General features: G+C 32.0%; 1 protein-coding gene across 1 annotated transcript in view; it reads left to right on the top strand.

Annotated features, from left to right (window-relative positions):
- Positions 1 to 7174, top strand: part of LOC118184581 (uncharacterized) — a 566531-nt gene extending 559357 nt beyond the window's left edge. The window contains exons 13-14 of the mRNA XM_085823800.1: positions 979 to 1090; positions 3204 to 7174. Coding sequence (XP_085679926.1) covers positions 979 to 1090; positions 3204 to 3304 — 213 coding nt within the window. The 3' untranslated portion in view covers positions 3305 to 7174. The remainder of the gene's footprint in view (positions 1 to 978; positions 1091 to 3203) is intronic.
- Positions 7175 to 14228: the final 7054 nt, after the last annotated feature.

Here is a 14228-nt window from a genome sequence, read left to right as displayed (position 1 = left end):
CTAATTTCATTTGTTTATTCCTTTTGTACTGATTCATGTTTCCTTCATCGGGCAACATCCTGTCAGTAATACGTTTACTTATGATATAAAAATGGAAATTGTTCATTCAAAATTCATTATGTATTTAGACCGGAAAGACCGGAAGACCAATCTTTAGATTCAAAGATAGACCGGAAGACCTATCTTTGATTTTTCTGTGAGGCATGGATGCATATTTTACTGCATTTACTACGACTGTTTTTCTAAAGGTGTAGCCGGTATGTTGGCCTTTTTTGCATATGTGTTTATTTTGTTAAAATGCAACATTTACAGGCGGACATACGTATGCTTTATTCTTGAAAGTGGACAAACGGATATCATGCTAATCGGAGTAGTCTCTTGTACACGAAATGTATGTATTAATACGTACATTTCGTGTATATATGTACATTTCGTGTATATATGTATATATATATATATATATATATATATATATGTGTGTGTGTGTGTATGTGTGTACGTGTATTGCCAATGCATGTTTATTATGTTGTTTAAAAAACCGGATAAGGAAAACTAAGGTCCTCTGAATTAGGGACGTAAGATCCCAGACCGTTGTTTAGCTATAGCTATAACTTGTTTAACTTCGAATGATTGGCTTAATATTTTTCTGTTTTATATTAAACTTGAAATTCTCTGGTTTGTTCTTTTCGCAAATCTGATCAAACCGTGGGCAGAGAACGTTTAAGGTTCTGAATTTAATACCTTTCTCAAAATCTGTAATCCAGAAGTTCTGAGAGATAAGGCAGCTAATGGCTTTGCCAAAAATCCAACTATTTCTAAAAATTAAATACATCTATTAGTAATTACGAAGTTAGGTTAATAATGCAAACAAATACTGGATATCTAATATTAAGTACTATCAAAAGCTTGCAAAGTATTTTGCATTTGATTTGATTATATTTGGGTTGATTTCAATTTTATATGACTTTCGATTTTCAGGCGTACACTGAGAGCGACCGAATCCTCCACTTTTCTGGAAGCAGTGAGGCTTGCCTGAGGAATATACAAGTGGGTCGCGAAGGCCCTATTGCCATCAATGGAACGAGTAAAGGTAAATGAGATTTCATAATTACCTGTGACTCAAGTTGATTTCATTTTTACTAACATTCAGGTAATATCTAATAGTCCACGAAATTATATTAAATATAGAAAGTGTATCTATTAGGGAAGGAGGAATGATCTTATTTTGAATTTTCAAATGAAAGCTAGTATACTAATATATGAAATTCTTAAAAATATTTTTATTGGTTAAGGAGATAATGATGTGTAAAGCTGATGCAAATGGATTAAGAACAGCCTGTTTATGTTTCTAGTGGCCAAGCAGAACACTATAGTATGTCACATTAAAATAAGAACTTCAAAGCCGTTCGTAGAGTATGTAATAACTTGTGTCGTTGTTACCGCACAGAATTTGTTTCTTCCATGTCATATTAGATTTGTAGTTCAAGTCAGCCTACATTCGCGTGCTTTTTATGAAGCGAAACACGCTAACCGGAAATGATGCAGAGTTAAGGAATAATGCGACTCTACAATTCTTTTCTGAAGCTGTTGCTTTCATCGTTACAAGTCAAGTCTGGCAGTGGATATAACCTTAAAACTTTTTTTATAAAGTAGCACCTTGTAGTTCTTTTAAAGTAGCCGACTGTAATATTCAGAAGCATATTGCAATCATCGTTTTGAGTGCTAGAAAGAGTTTCAATAGAATTATTCCGATCTATCCAATAGTTCAGATGAGATACCTTCATGATGAATTTATGATTGCAATAGCTGTGATTTTTGTTTGATTAATTTTAATATTCATACATTCGTCGCTAAAGATCGTCTTAGGTAAGAAATTCTCTTGTGCTGAAGAAAATCTTAAGCAAGAGATTCGTGCTTATTTACTATTAAACCTCATTTTTCAAAGTCATTTGTTTGGAACTATTTTATGCTTTCTCAAGTTGAATAAGTCTCTTACATGCAATAATTGTATTAAAATATTTTGGCTATGAGGATATCTCTAAGGGTATTGACGCATATTGTGTCAAAGGCAGCCATTACATGCTATTAACAGTCCATTAACGGTAGCCAACTTAGTAGAAATTATTACACTATTAATTGCATCACCTTTTGTTAGAGAAAACAGTAGTTTTAATTTATATATCATATGTTCCTTTCTCTTTTCGAATTTCGAGAACTGGTTAACAATTTTTATGAATTTTAAGTTATGTAAATCCTTTATTGAAACATCTTTCCGCGTACTGAAGACTGGCTGTTCAATTTAAAACCTTTTCTTATTTTAGAATGTGATGTAAAAAGAAAAGAGTGAAATAATAAAAATGCAATTGTTTTCTCATGTGCGGTGTGTTTCTAAAAAGTTTACAGAACTAATTGAACTCATAGTTCCAACCAACGGTCATAGACGCCTAGTTCCAACGTACATTATGAATCTAATTATTTTTTTGGACTGTGTTCATTCTGTTCAAGTAACTCTTTCTGATAAAAATATGCATTTTTTTTCGTGTTGGACATTTTCGAAGCAAATTCCGAATTCTGGAAGTTAGCAACAATTAGGTCCGGCTGCCGACTTCTTGTCTCCCGCTGTAAATTCCTCAAATCCAAATAATTGCTGCTAACCCTAACAATAACATACAAATTGAAATTTTGACAAAAGTATTAGCCATTATCTGTAAAACGTTATCTGTAGCTATCCACGCTTTTATTATTTGTGATATAAAACTTAGATCAGTCAATTTTGTATAGAGAATATATTTAATTCTTGTTTCCATGAAATTATATGATCAATTTTTCTTCTTCATTAAATTCAGGAATACAAGGCTGTAATAATTTTAAATACAAGCTTATTTTATAAAAATATTTTGTCACTATACTTAATTTCAAGCAAGGCCTGATTACTCTGTTGGAAGTTGTTCGTGGATTTTAAGGGCAATAATTCGCTAAAAAATTGAATGTTAACTTTAAGTTAATTTCACACCACTGAGTGAAGACCTTTGTTTAAATTCGTATGATCTTCTTGTGTAAACATTTATGTAAAATTTAGCTATGTTAAAATAAATTATCCATTTTAAACCTTTCCTGGTTTTTATTAGTTATGCATTCTAAACCTTTATCTTAAATTATGCATTTTAAACCTTTTCTATGTTTTAAAAATTTTCTCTCTCCAGGGTTTTGTCCGACAACAAATGCCGCTCCTCACACTACACCTTACAGCGACGTCCTACTCTGCCTACTCATCGCAATTGGAGTGTTATTCAGCTTTCGGTGATGTCTCGGAAAATTTATTTTCACATCTGTACAATCGAATTTCAAGCGCAGGAACCGGATTCACAGACTGTTTATAAAATCTGAATTATCCACGTTGTGGCTCGTCGAACCTGAAACTCTCTTGTTCTCGACGAGAAAAATCCAATTTTTTGCTCAGAAATGAAAAAAAAAAGAAGCCTTCGAAATAAACAATTTGTGGACAGTTTTTTGTATGCAAAGTCCTGCTGTCTCAATTATTGTTATATAATTACTATTATGATATATAAGGGAATTTTCTCTGTTGTTTATTATGGAAGTGAAGTTGTTATATGAAGCCTTTGCATCATATCGCAAAATAAAATTTGTGTGTGTGTGTGTTGAAGGTGTGGAGGAATTCCTGTCAGAAAACTGCCTCTCCCTTTGACGTTTTATGGACTTCTTTTTTAAATTGCACTGACGTGTTTCTATGTTGCCTGTAATGTGACAGTCCAAAAGAAATCTAGATCGGTCAAGTAAAACAAAAAGTTTAAGGGGATAGGTAAAGGATTTGAGTTCATTACATCAACACATATTTTTGCCATTGTATTAGTTATTTTGACCATAAGATTTGAAGTGATATTAAAAAATGGATTACTGTTAAATGTTATATTTATGAATATTTTAATTGGATTTTACATTAAACATAAATCGCCTTTTTAGGAGATAGAATAATTTAGACATCAAAATATTATATCATGAATTACAGAGTAGTTTCAAAAATAAAGTTTTCTAATGAAATGATGAATGGTATGCCTTTTATGCATAAATTTGAAAAAAATACCTATCAGAATTTCCTATTTAAAATTGCATTCAAATTTTAAAGTACATAAAAATTATTCTTATTTTCAAAGAAAACTTAAGTACACTTTTCAATCGAGACAATATATACAGGAAAAATAACTTGAGGCCTTTGTTTAATTTGAAGTGTTAAATGTAAGAATTAATTTATGAGCAGTTCACTCTTTCTGAAGAGGCAGCATAATGTAAAAAGTTGTAAATTTCTAATGCAAAAATTTTGTAGTTCTTCATATTAAAAAATTTAATATATTTCATTAAAATTCAGAAGGTGGCTTTTTTTGATTAATTGTGTTATTTCCCTATTGCATTCCTATTGTTCTGCAGCTAGATTTATTATTTTAAAATAATATTTCAAATAAAACTTCAACTATATAAAATAATACTGATTTCTCTTTCTGGCATATTTATTTAATTCTTATACTATATAAATTAAGAAACCCTGATTGAAATTATTTTTTGTTAGGAATTTGGTTCTTTTTAAAGAAAGAAAATATTTAAACACTAAATTATTATTTTTATTAAGATAATTCTCAAATCATTGAGAACCGATTTCATTTAATGGAATTATATTTGTTATGAATTTAGGCTTTGTAAAAAATTAATATAAACATAATAATGTTAAAATTTATAAATTTTTAATAACACATTGCTCAATCTAATGTTGATGCATAACAAATTCTTAAAACCTATTTTGATACTTTGTCCAGATGCACTTTTATCCTTTTTCTGAATTAAACTCAAACTCCTTAAGATATTTTAATTTTGGTGCAGTATGTGGTTCTTTATATGTTTTAGAGATTTAGCTAAAAGTCTTTAGAATAAGAATTATGTTTTCATTCACTGTTTTAGTTTAAGAAGATTACATAAATGAAATATTTGAAAGAATTTTGTAAGAATTTGAATTGACTTTTCAGCTTCACTGAGTATATTCTGTTAATTAGTTATGAAAATACAGTTTTGTAGTATTTTTGAGAGTTTTGAATGAATAAGTTATTCCATACTTTAAAAAGGAATTTGCCTGTTTTGTAGTTTAATGTATTAATTGTGTTATATATATAGTATTTGATATTTTTGATTACAAATGGCAAAGGAGTTTTCAAATATAGTAATTAATCTCTTACTTCTTTTGTAGATTTAAAATATACTATTTGTAAATAGAATGTTTCTACATTATAAACCTATTCCTACATGAGTTGTAAAAAATGAATGAATTAATATTTGTTTCCATTCCGCATGTTTGTAAAAAATGCTGTCTTCGTTCTGTTCCATAAAATTCTTTTATTTTTTGAAATAATGAATTTAGAAACTTCGAATTTCATCTGAATGTCTTTGTATGTTAAACTAGGTGCTGTAAGAAAAGTTTATGGTAAAGTGTTTCGGCTTAAAAAAGAGATAAACTTGAATAAAACATGTAGTTGCTTCAAATATAATTTTTAAAAAAATAAAATAAATGAAGAAGTTTTCTGTTTTTGCTTGTGTTCTGATGTTACAGTTAAAATACGATTGATAACTATTTAAAAACATTTTACCATAAACCTTTCTATGTACAGTACTGTTAAACAAATAACAAACAAGCCTCTAGGTAAAGGGGAGTCGGTACCCAAAACGAAATGTTTACTGAAAGATAATATAGAAGTGTCTTATTTACAAGGAAGAGTTCAGAATTTGTTTCTTTTACCACGACCATTTCTCAACCGAGAGATTTAGATGTAATATAGAAATATACTGTATGTAATTCCCCAGCAGAAACGTTAGCTTATTTTCTCTATATAAAGCGAACGAAGTTTTAAAAAATAATTTTTATTGTTTTAACAATTTTTGCCAACTGTGTAATTCGACTGAACAAAAGTTAGCTGAAATTCTTCCATAGAAAGTAAATTATTTTTTTAAAAAATCAGATTCAATATATCGTATAATTTATACCATTTGTAATTCGACAGACCAAAGGCTAGCTGAAATATTTCTATAGAAGGTAAATTAAATTACTAAAACATCAAATTTTGTACTTTTTGTAATTTATCGCGATTGTAATTCGACAGAACGAGGCTAGCTAAAATATTTCCATAAGACATAAATTGATTTTTAAAGCATCAATTTCTATTCTTATAATTTATATCGATTGTAATTCGATAAAACTAAGTTTAGTTAAAAGTTTTGCGTAGAATGTAAATTAAAATTTTAAAACATCAACTTCAGTATTTCTTATAATATATACCGGTTGTTTTTCGACAGAACAAAGTCTAGCTGAAATATTTCTATGGTAGGTAAATTTTTAAAACATCAAATTCTGTACTTTTTATAATTTATGTCAAGTGTAATTCAAAAGAACAAAGGCTAGCTGAAATATTTCCAAGGAACGTAAATTAATTTTTAAACATGCAATTCTATACTTCGTATAATTTATACCAATTATAGTTCGACAGATAAATCATCTGAAATTTTTTTGCGTAGAAAATAAATGAATTTTCAATGTATCAAATCCTACTTTTTAATAATATGTCATCATCCCCCTCAAAAAAAGAGTTAAAGGATTTTAAATTAAAATTCTGTCCTAATTCCATACTATCCAAGTCTATACTTTTTTTAGGAAAATTAAATCCATGTTCTTATATATTTCCATATAATTAAGAAATTTAACTGGACACTTGAGTAAATGTGGAAAAGTCCTTTTAAATTTTGGGTACCGAATCTCTGTATTATTTTACTCCTACATCTTATTATCTGATGTGCATATGTGTGTAAAATATTAAAAGAAAACAACAAATTATCGTGCAACGTTATCTAGTTGCCGAAACAGTTTCGTATCAATTGGTGCCTTGAACTTGCCTGACTGTCTTGTCTGTCTGTCCGTCTCAGGCTGTATTTTTCTCCTTAAATATAAAAATATATTCTCTGTTTTCTCGCGTACTTTACTGAACGCACGAATTGTGATAGAGGTCTCTGGCCTGACCAGGGGGGTTGGTGAGAATTCTCTTACGTATGTAAGCCCTCCCGAGGTCTTTCTCTTTCTCGCTAGAGATGAAGAATATAATAAATAAGCGTAGCAAAACAAAAAGTGTATTCTTTCTTTCCATGTACTGTATTAATATTTTACACAGTTGAGAAAAGTTTTATTCTTTCTCAGTGTTTAATGAAAAACAATTAAGACTTCTTAAATTTACATTACTAAGAGTATAATATATTTATTACTGTGAACCACTTTGCACGTTTAAATTTATATGAAGTAGTTTTTTAATTAACACGTTATTAGTACACAGGGTTCTGTAGTCTGGAAATGGGATTTTTCGTTGGTTCACTATAAACGACGCTCCACTTTTCAAATTATTGCAACCAAATGCTAGCGCCAAGTTTGTTTGTTTTTGCTAGAACGCCCCAACCCGCCTGATCACAAAGTGATCTTATGGTCCAAAAAGGGGGCGTCCCATTCACACCACATTCCGAGTAACTAAAAATGTTAGTTTAATCAACTAAAGAAAACAATAATTATACATCCAGCAAGGTTGCCATACGACTATATAATTTTATTTACTTATTTTTTGTTTATTTATTTATTTATTTATTTATTTATTTTTAATGGCTGGATCAACGACACAACAGGAAAGAAGAAAACCAAAAATAACTAAATCGAGAAAACTGTATTAGTAAAAATGAAAGCATAAAATAAGGAAGGAAAACACACAACGAAAATATGACATACAGTCACACATATCATCAAAACACGACGAAAAAGACATCCTAAAATAAACACATTGAAAATAAAATGAACTTAGTTAAAAACCACAATCGCATGTCTATTGCCATTAATAAAGGCCATCAATCTCTTGCATATAATTTCAAATGTTTAAAATCAAAATTCAATAAATTAAAATGTATATCACAAAAACTTCGTCTAATAAAATCAGTCAATTGGCAGTCCACCACGAAGTGTTTGGCATCACCCAAAACATTACAATTTGGACATAGATCATTATCTTGTACATGAAATCTTTTTAAATAATGAGGAAACCTACCATGTTCGGTGATAACCTGATTCATATCAATGCCATCATAGATTAAAACTTTATTTGTAATTTCAATATTAATCAACAAATTATTTTTCCTTGTTGAACTTTTCCACACATCTTTCCATATATTTATATAATATTTCTTCATACTCGTAATGGCAATTTGTCTAGAACCAAAAATTTCCACAATGGGTGCATTAGTTGAAATACATGCCTCCTTGGCCAGACTGTCAGCCCTCTCATTACCAAAAATCCCACATGGGCTTTAATCCAATGAAAAGAAATCGTAGAACTGATAGATTGCAACAGAAATTTAATATCCATAATAATACAGTTAACATTGTCGGGGCAAGAGAGCGACTGGAGCAAAGAAAGACAATCAGTATACAAATTTATAGTAACACATGTTTTAATATTCATTTTAATCCATTTCAAGGCCTTCAAAACAGCAATACATTCCGCTTGAAATACTGAATTATAAGAATTCAATCTATATAAACCATAATCAATTTCAACATCATAGAAATATACAACAAAAGCAGCTCCAGTACACCCTCCTAACCCCGATCCATCCGTATAAATATCATATATTCCAATTTTTGGAATTTCTCTATCAAACCCATAACTGATTCTATTTACAGGGTGTAATAAATGTACATTAAATTTTTCAAAAACATACAGTGGATGGACAAAAATATGGAAACACCTTGTGAAATGCATGTTTGAAAAGAAAGATTGATTTTAAAGAAATATTTAGGTGGCACTGGCGTTTTTGACTACTGACGCCACCTATACAACTTCGTAAATGTGCTAAACAATTCAGTTGTGGTCGGAGTACTGTTATGTGAGGTTGTCATTGCATTATGTCAGAGTTAACAGACTTCGAAGGTGGGAAAATTGTTGCAGCACGTATGGTAGGTGCTTCTGTAAGCGAGGTGTGTAGTGTTTCAAGAGGTACTGTATCGAAGATTTATTCCGCATATTTGAAAAGCGGAAAACATCATCTGCTAAATCACAGCGCGGACGAAAGTGTGTCCTGAGTGATCGTGACAGACGATCATTAAGGGCAATTGTGACGAAAAATAAGAAGACCACAGCTGCAAAAGTTACTGCTGAAATGAATGTTGTGTTACCGAACCCTGTGAGTACCAAAACAATTAGAAGGGAGCTTCATAAACAGGGAATTGCTGGCCGTGCTGCAATTGAGAAGCCACTCATCAGTGATGCTAATGCCCGTAACAGGAAAAGGGTGGTGTTTAAGTCATAAAGCCTGGACTATAGAGCAGTGGAAGCGAGTAATATGGTCTGACGAGTCTTCTTTCACATTGTTTCCCACTTCTGGCCGAGTTTACGTCTGGAGAACGCCATCTCAAGCCTATAATACAGACTGCTTGTTGCCAAGAGTCAAACATGGCGGGGGTTCTGTTATGGTTTGAGCAGCCATATCGTGGTTCTCTGCTAGCCCCATGATAACTGTGTCAGGGCACATGACTGCCAAGACTTATGAAAACATTTTGGCCGATCAAGTTTATCCCATGGTACAAACTTTGTTCCCCGATGGTAATGGTGTCTTCCAAGACGACAAAGCCCCTGTTCACACAGCGCACATTGTCCAGGACTGGTTTTCTGAGCACGAGGATGAGTTGTCCTATCTCCCCTGGCCACCACAGTCACCAGACCTGAATATTATCGAACCTTTGTGGTCTACATTGAAACGGAAAGTGCGTTCTCGTTATCCACCGCCAACATCGTTATCTGAACTTGCCACCGTTTTGCGGGAAGAATGGTATAATATTCCCTTGGCAAACATACAGGAACTGTATTTATCCATTCCGAGAAGACTGCAAGCTGTTTTGGATGCCAACGGGTTTCCTACACCATATTAAGCAAGGAAACATGTTTTTTTAAAGGTGTTTCCATATTTTTGTCCAACCCCTGTATTTAGTAATAATATTAGAATCAAAACAAATCATATCAATATTTCCAGAACGTAAAAGATATTTCTTGTAAAAAAATTCGTAATAAACTGAGAGGGGAGGCAGTCTTGCCAATACACAAACCACTTCCGTGGGGACTATCCTAAAGCAGCGAGTAATTGCAAGACCCCAAGCTCTCTGTATAGAATCCAACTTCATCCGGAGCCTCACCAACTCCCCAGCTCTGGAACCCCAGGCGCCAATTCCATACATCACAATAGGTAATACAACGGCTTTATATAGAACCAATAGTATACCAGATCTCTTAGCAAAAATATCGCCCGCAAAGTTCCTTCTGTAGGCAAGTAAAAACTGATCTGTTCTTCGCTGCACGTTCTTAAAGTGTTCAACAAAAGTGAGCTTACAGTCCAACACAACACCTAAATATTTCATATTTTCTGTAAATCTAATTCTCCTATTATGATACCGAATTCGAGGTCTCACCACACGTCCTACCCTCGGGAAAAACATAGCTTGTGTCTTATCCATATTAAAATTCAATTTTTCCCCATTACTCCAATTATCAAAAATTGCACAGGTCTCATCAAACAATTTTTCCAGTTTTTCAAGTGAGTCCCCCCTAAACAATGCTACGACGTCATCAGCATAAGCAACAAGTTCCACATTGCCAGAAAATTCACATTGAAGCAATTTATTCATAATCACGTTCCAGAACAGAGGAGCGCTGCGGGCAGCCTTTACCAATTGTAAAAGTGGACCCATATTTACTTTCCGAAAAGCAATTAAAATACACTCTTCTACTCTTAAAATAATCCAAAATCAAATAAAAAATATTTCTGGGTATATACAAATCTTGAAGAGTCCCCAATAAAGAGACCCAATCCACGTTATCAAATGCAGAAGCGATGTCAAAAGAGACAAGAAGAACGTGCTGGTTAACCCTATGTTCTCTAATATATGAGAGAACTCGAAAAAGAGCATCATCGGTACTTCGACCAGGAACAAAACCATATTGACTATCATGGAAAGGATTATATTTAAAAATATAATGCATCATCCTATTAGTTATCAGTTTATCAAGAACCTTTCCAAATATCTTTAATAAAGCAATTGGCCTTGATTTTCCTTCGGTCTTAGGAATCAATATGATTTTACTTATCTTCCATGTGCCTGGAAATATGGCATATTTTAAACCTGCATTATACAAAGTATTAAAAAATTCAGGATATAAATCAAATAAAGTCTTAACAATCACAGAATGAATGCCGTCAATTCTAGGTGCAGCTTTGTCTCTAAGACGTCGAATCACTCCAGCAATTTCGTCACGAGTAAAACAAAAATCATCATCTTTTAACTTGGAATCATCAATATTCGAAATATCAAACAAAAAATCATCATCTAAATCAAAATAAACTTTAGCATGAGCTTTATTCACTTCTTCAATATTTCCAGCAACGCCCTCCGGTCTCTTGACAATAACTTTATGTCTACTCTTTCCAGCTGCAATCTTATAGAAACCATCAAAATGATTCACACAATCCAAAAAATATTTAATCTTACTATTCTTTCTTGCTTCTCTAATAGAACGTTTATAAATAGCTAGTTCTTTCTTATATCTAATTTTCCTTCTTAATCTAGTAGCATCATCAATATTCTTTACCTGAAAACTCTTCCTAAAAGCCCGTACTCTTCTCTTTTGTCTTTCAAGACCAACGTTCCACGAAATAATTTTATTACCAACTTTTCTTTTAACCCTTAATTTAGTAACAATCTTTTTAACCAAATAAGTCTCAATTTCAGAGACTATACAATCAATTTCTTCGTAACACCCAGCATTTCTTATTTTCTGAATAAAATCCTCAATGACAACATTTACTTTTTTACACAATTTGTAAACTTTAGGAACACTTCTACTTATAAAGTTTCCGCTCCCATGCTGGAGACAAACACCTTCCATGTCAAAGAGAATATATCTGTGGTCGCTGAGAGATTCTTCTTGACAAACCCCATACTTATAATCATTAATATCCAATGATCAAGGTCGGTCCAACACTGTCCAACTGAAGATGAAAAAGTTGGGGTAAGATCTTGAATATTAAAAAGCACCAAATTCTTAGATGTAATAAAATCAAATAATAAAATCCCACGTGCATCTGTATAACCAGCCCCCCAACTAAAATGCTTACAATTAAAATCACCAAAAACTAAAAATTTATCATAAGTATCTAAAATATTTTCCAATTTATACAAATTAATAGAAATATCTTTAGCTGGAGAGAAATAAATAGACACCAATCCATAATCTTCTATATATTTTGACTTCTAATTTTATCCACTATTCCATGTAACTCTCGCACAATAGTCATAATATCATTGGCTCCATCTATAACAATTTCTGATACATCCTCTTCTCGAGGATGAGCACCAACAGAGCTAGGAACAGATTCTGATTCATGCATCCTACAACGGTATCAATTCTTTAACATACAAACAAAATTCCTTCCAAAAAAATTCACCAAATATACCAGAGTTATAATACTTACAAAATTATCCAAAATACATTAAAATATCAATACATGCGGTCTGTTTTCATACAAATACTTAATTACACATAATAAGAACACAAGATATTTACAATAAAATATCTTAGAATTCAATAAGAAGAGTTAAAATAGATATTTACAAAAGTTCTGCACAATACCAGCAAAATAAAATTAAAAGTCACCCCAAAAACTTTCAAAAATTTCTATAAAATCAAATAAACACAATATCACAAAACAAGCCAGCCAAATAGTCTTAAAATAATTTTTAAAGTTTTTCCCACAGTTTTATCTGAAAAATTGAACAATTTGTCCAACGGGCGGAAGATAAAAATTCAGGTGCATCAAAAATTTTTCGCATATCTTCCTTTCGGCGGGCAGAAAGGCTCATAAAACCGGTGCACCACATGACTTAAGTCACTTTAACACTAAGATGTTCAAACTATCAACAAATATCCGCCTCGTTAGGCCTAGCTACACTCAAAAAGTTTAAGTTCAAATAGCTAATAAAATATGCATCCAAACACCATGCTTTTAAATATACAAGTAAAACAAGTTATAAAGAGTCAAAATCAATCATCAAAAGTAATTTGCACAATATATGTATAACGATAGAGACCAAAAAGTATTTATCGTATGCAAATGAGGTAGCAATCCAACATCAAACTTTAAAATCTTCACATCTTGCAAAATAAAGCTTTAAATTCAAAAATAATCACTAAAACACAAACTGGAACACATATAGATCAGAAATAAAGCACCTTCGTTCACTAATCTCACCAAGTATTATTTTTAAAGAAATTAAGTAATGGAGAAACTGCATGTATGTATTTATATTCGTCGCAGTGTGAAAAAACGATGGTACCTAGAGCCAACAAATTTTGAATAAAGTTGTTCTCCACTCGAACATGTAAACCTGGAAGGTACCTAAAGCCATCGATGTTTGAGTAATGTTGTCCTCCATCCGAACATGTGCCCCTGGAAACCCGAATTTTGAATTGTGTCATTATTTATTTATTTCATATTTTACCTAGAGCCAACAAATTTTGAATAAAGTTGTTCTCCACCCGAACATGTGAACCTGGAAGGTACCTAAAGCCATCGAAGCTTGAGTAATGTTGTCCTCCATCCGAACATGTGCCCCTGGAAACCCGAATTTTGAATTGTGTCGTTATTTATTTATTTCATATTTTGTAAGTCTTTGATGAATTTTTGATTAACAAACTCAACGATTTGAAGGCGAGCAATCGCAACTCTGCTCGAAATGAAATATTTTTATTTCCAGCGGCCGATACCGTTGCAATTCGGAAAAATGTAAAATATTTATCTTTCAGTTTTAATTAATAAACTCGACTCTAGGAAAGAAGTGCGTTACCGCAGCAGGAAATAAAATACACTGCTGGCCACCCAAATTGCAACACTAAGAAAGACAAGAGATACCACAACAAAATTTATTTAGTAGATAACATGTTGACCAAGTATCAAATCATTAAATTTATAGACTTCTGTGAAGTGTGGTTCCTTCAGAATCAGTAGCCAGAGTAGCCGCCCATTGTTGGAGATCACCGCTGCCACATGCCTCGGCATTGATTCAAAGAGACTTTGGATGTGTTCTTGGGGTACACCAG

The sequence above is a fragment of the Stegodyphus dumicola genome, chromosome 9 (genome assembly GCF_044657685.1).
Source record: "Stegodyphus dumicola isolate Sdum_Otavi_A_Nest chromosome 9, ASM4465768v1".
NCBI classification, from domain to species: domain Eukaryota; kingdom Metazoa; phylum Arthropoda; class Arachnida; order Araneae; family Eresidae; genus Stegodyphus; species Stegodyphus dumicola.
The sequence above is the reverse complement of the archived record's forward strand: the minus strand, read 5'-3'. Positions and strand labels throughout refer to the sequence as shown.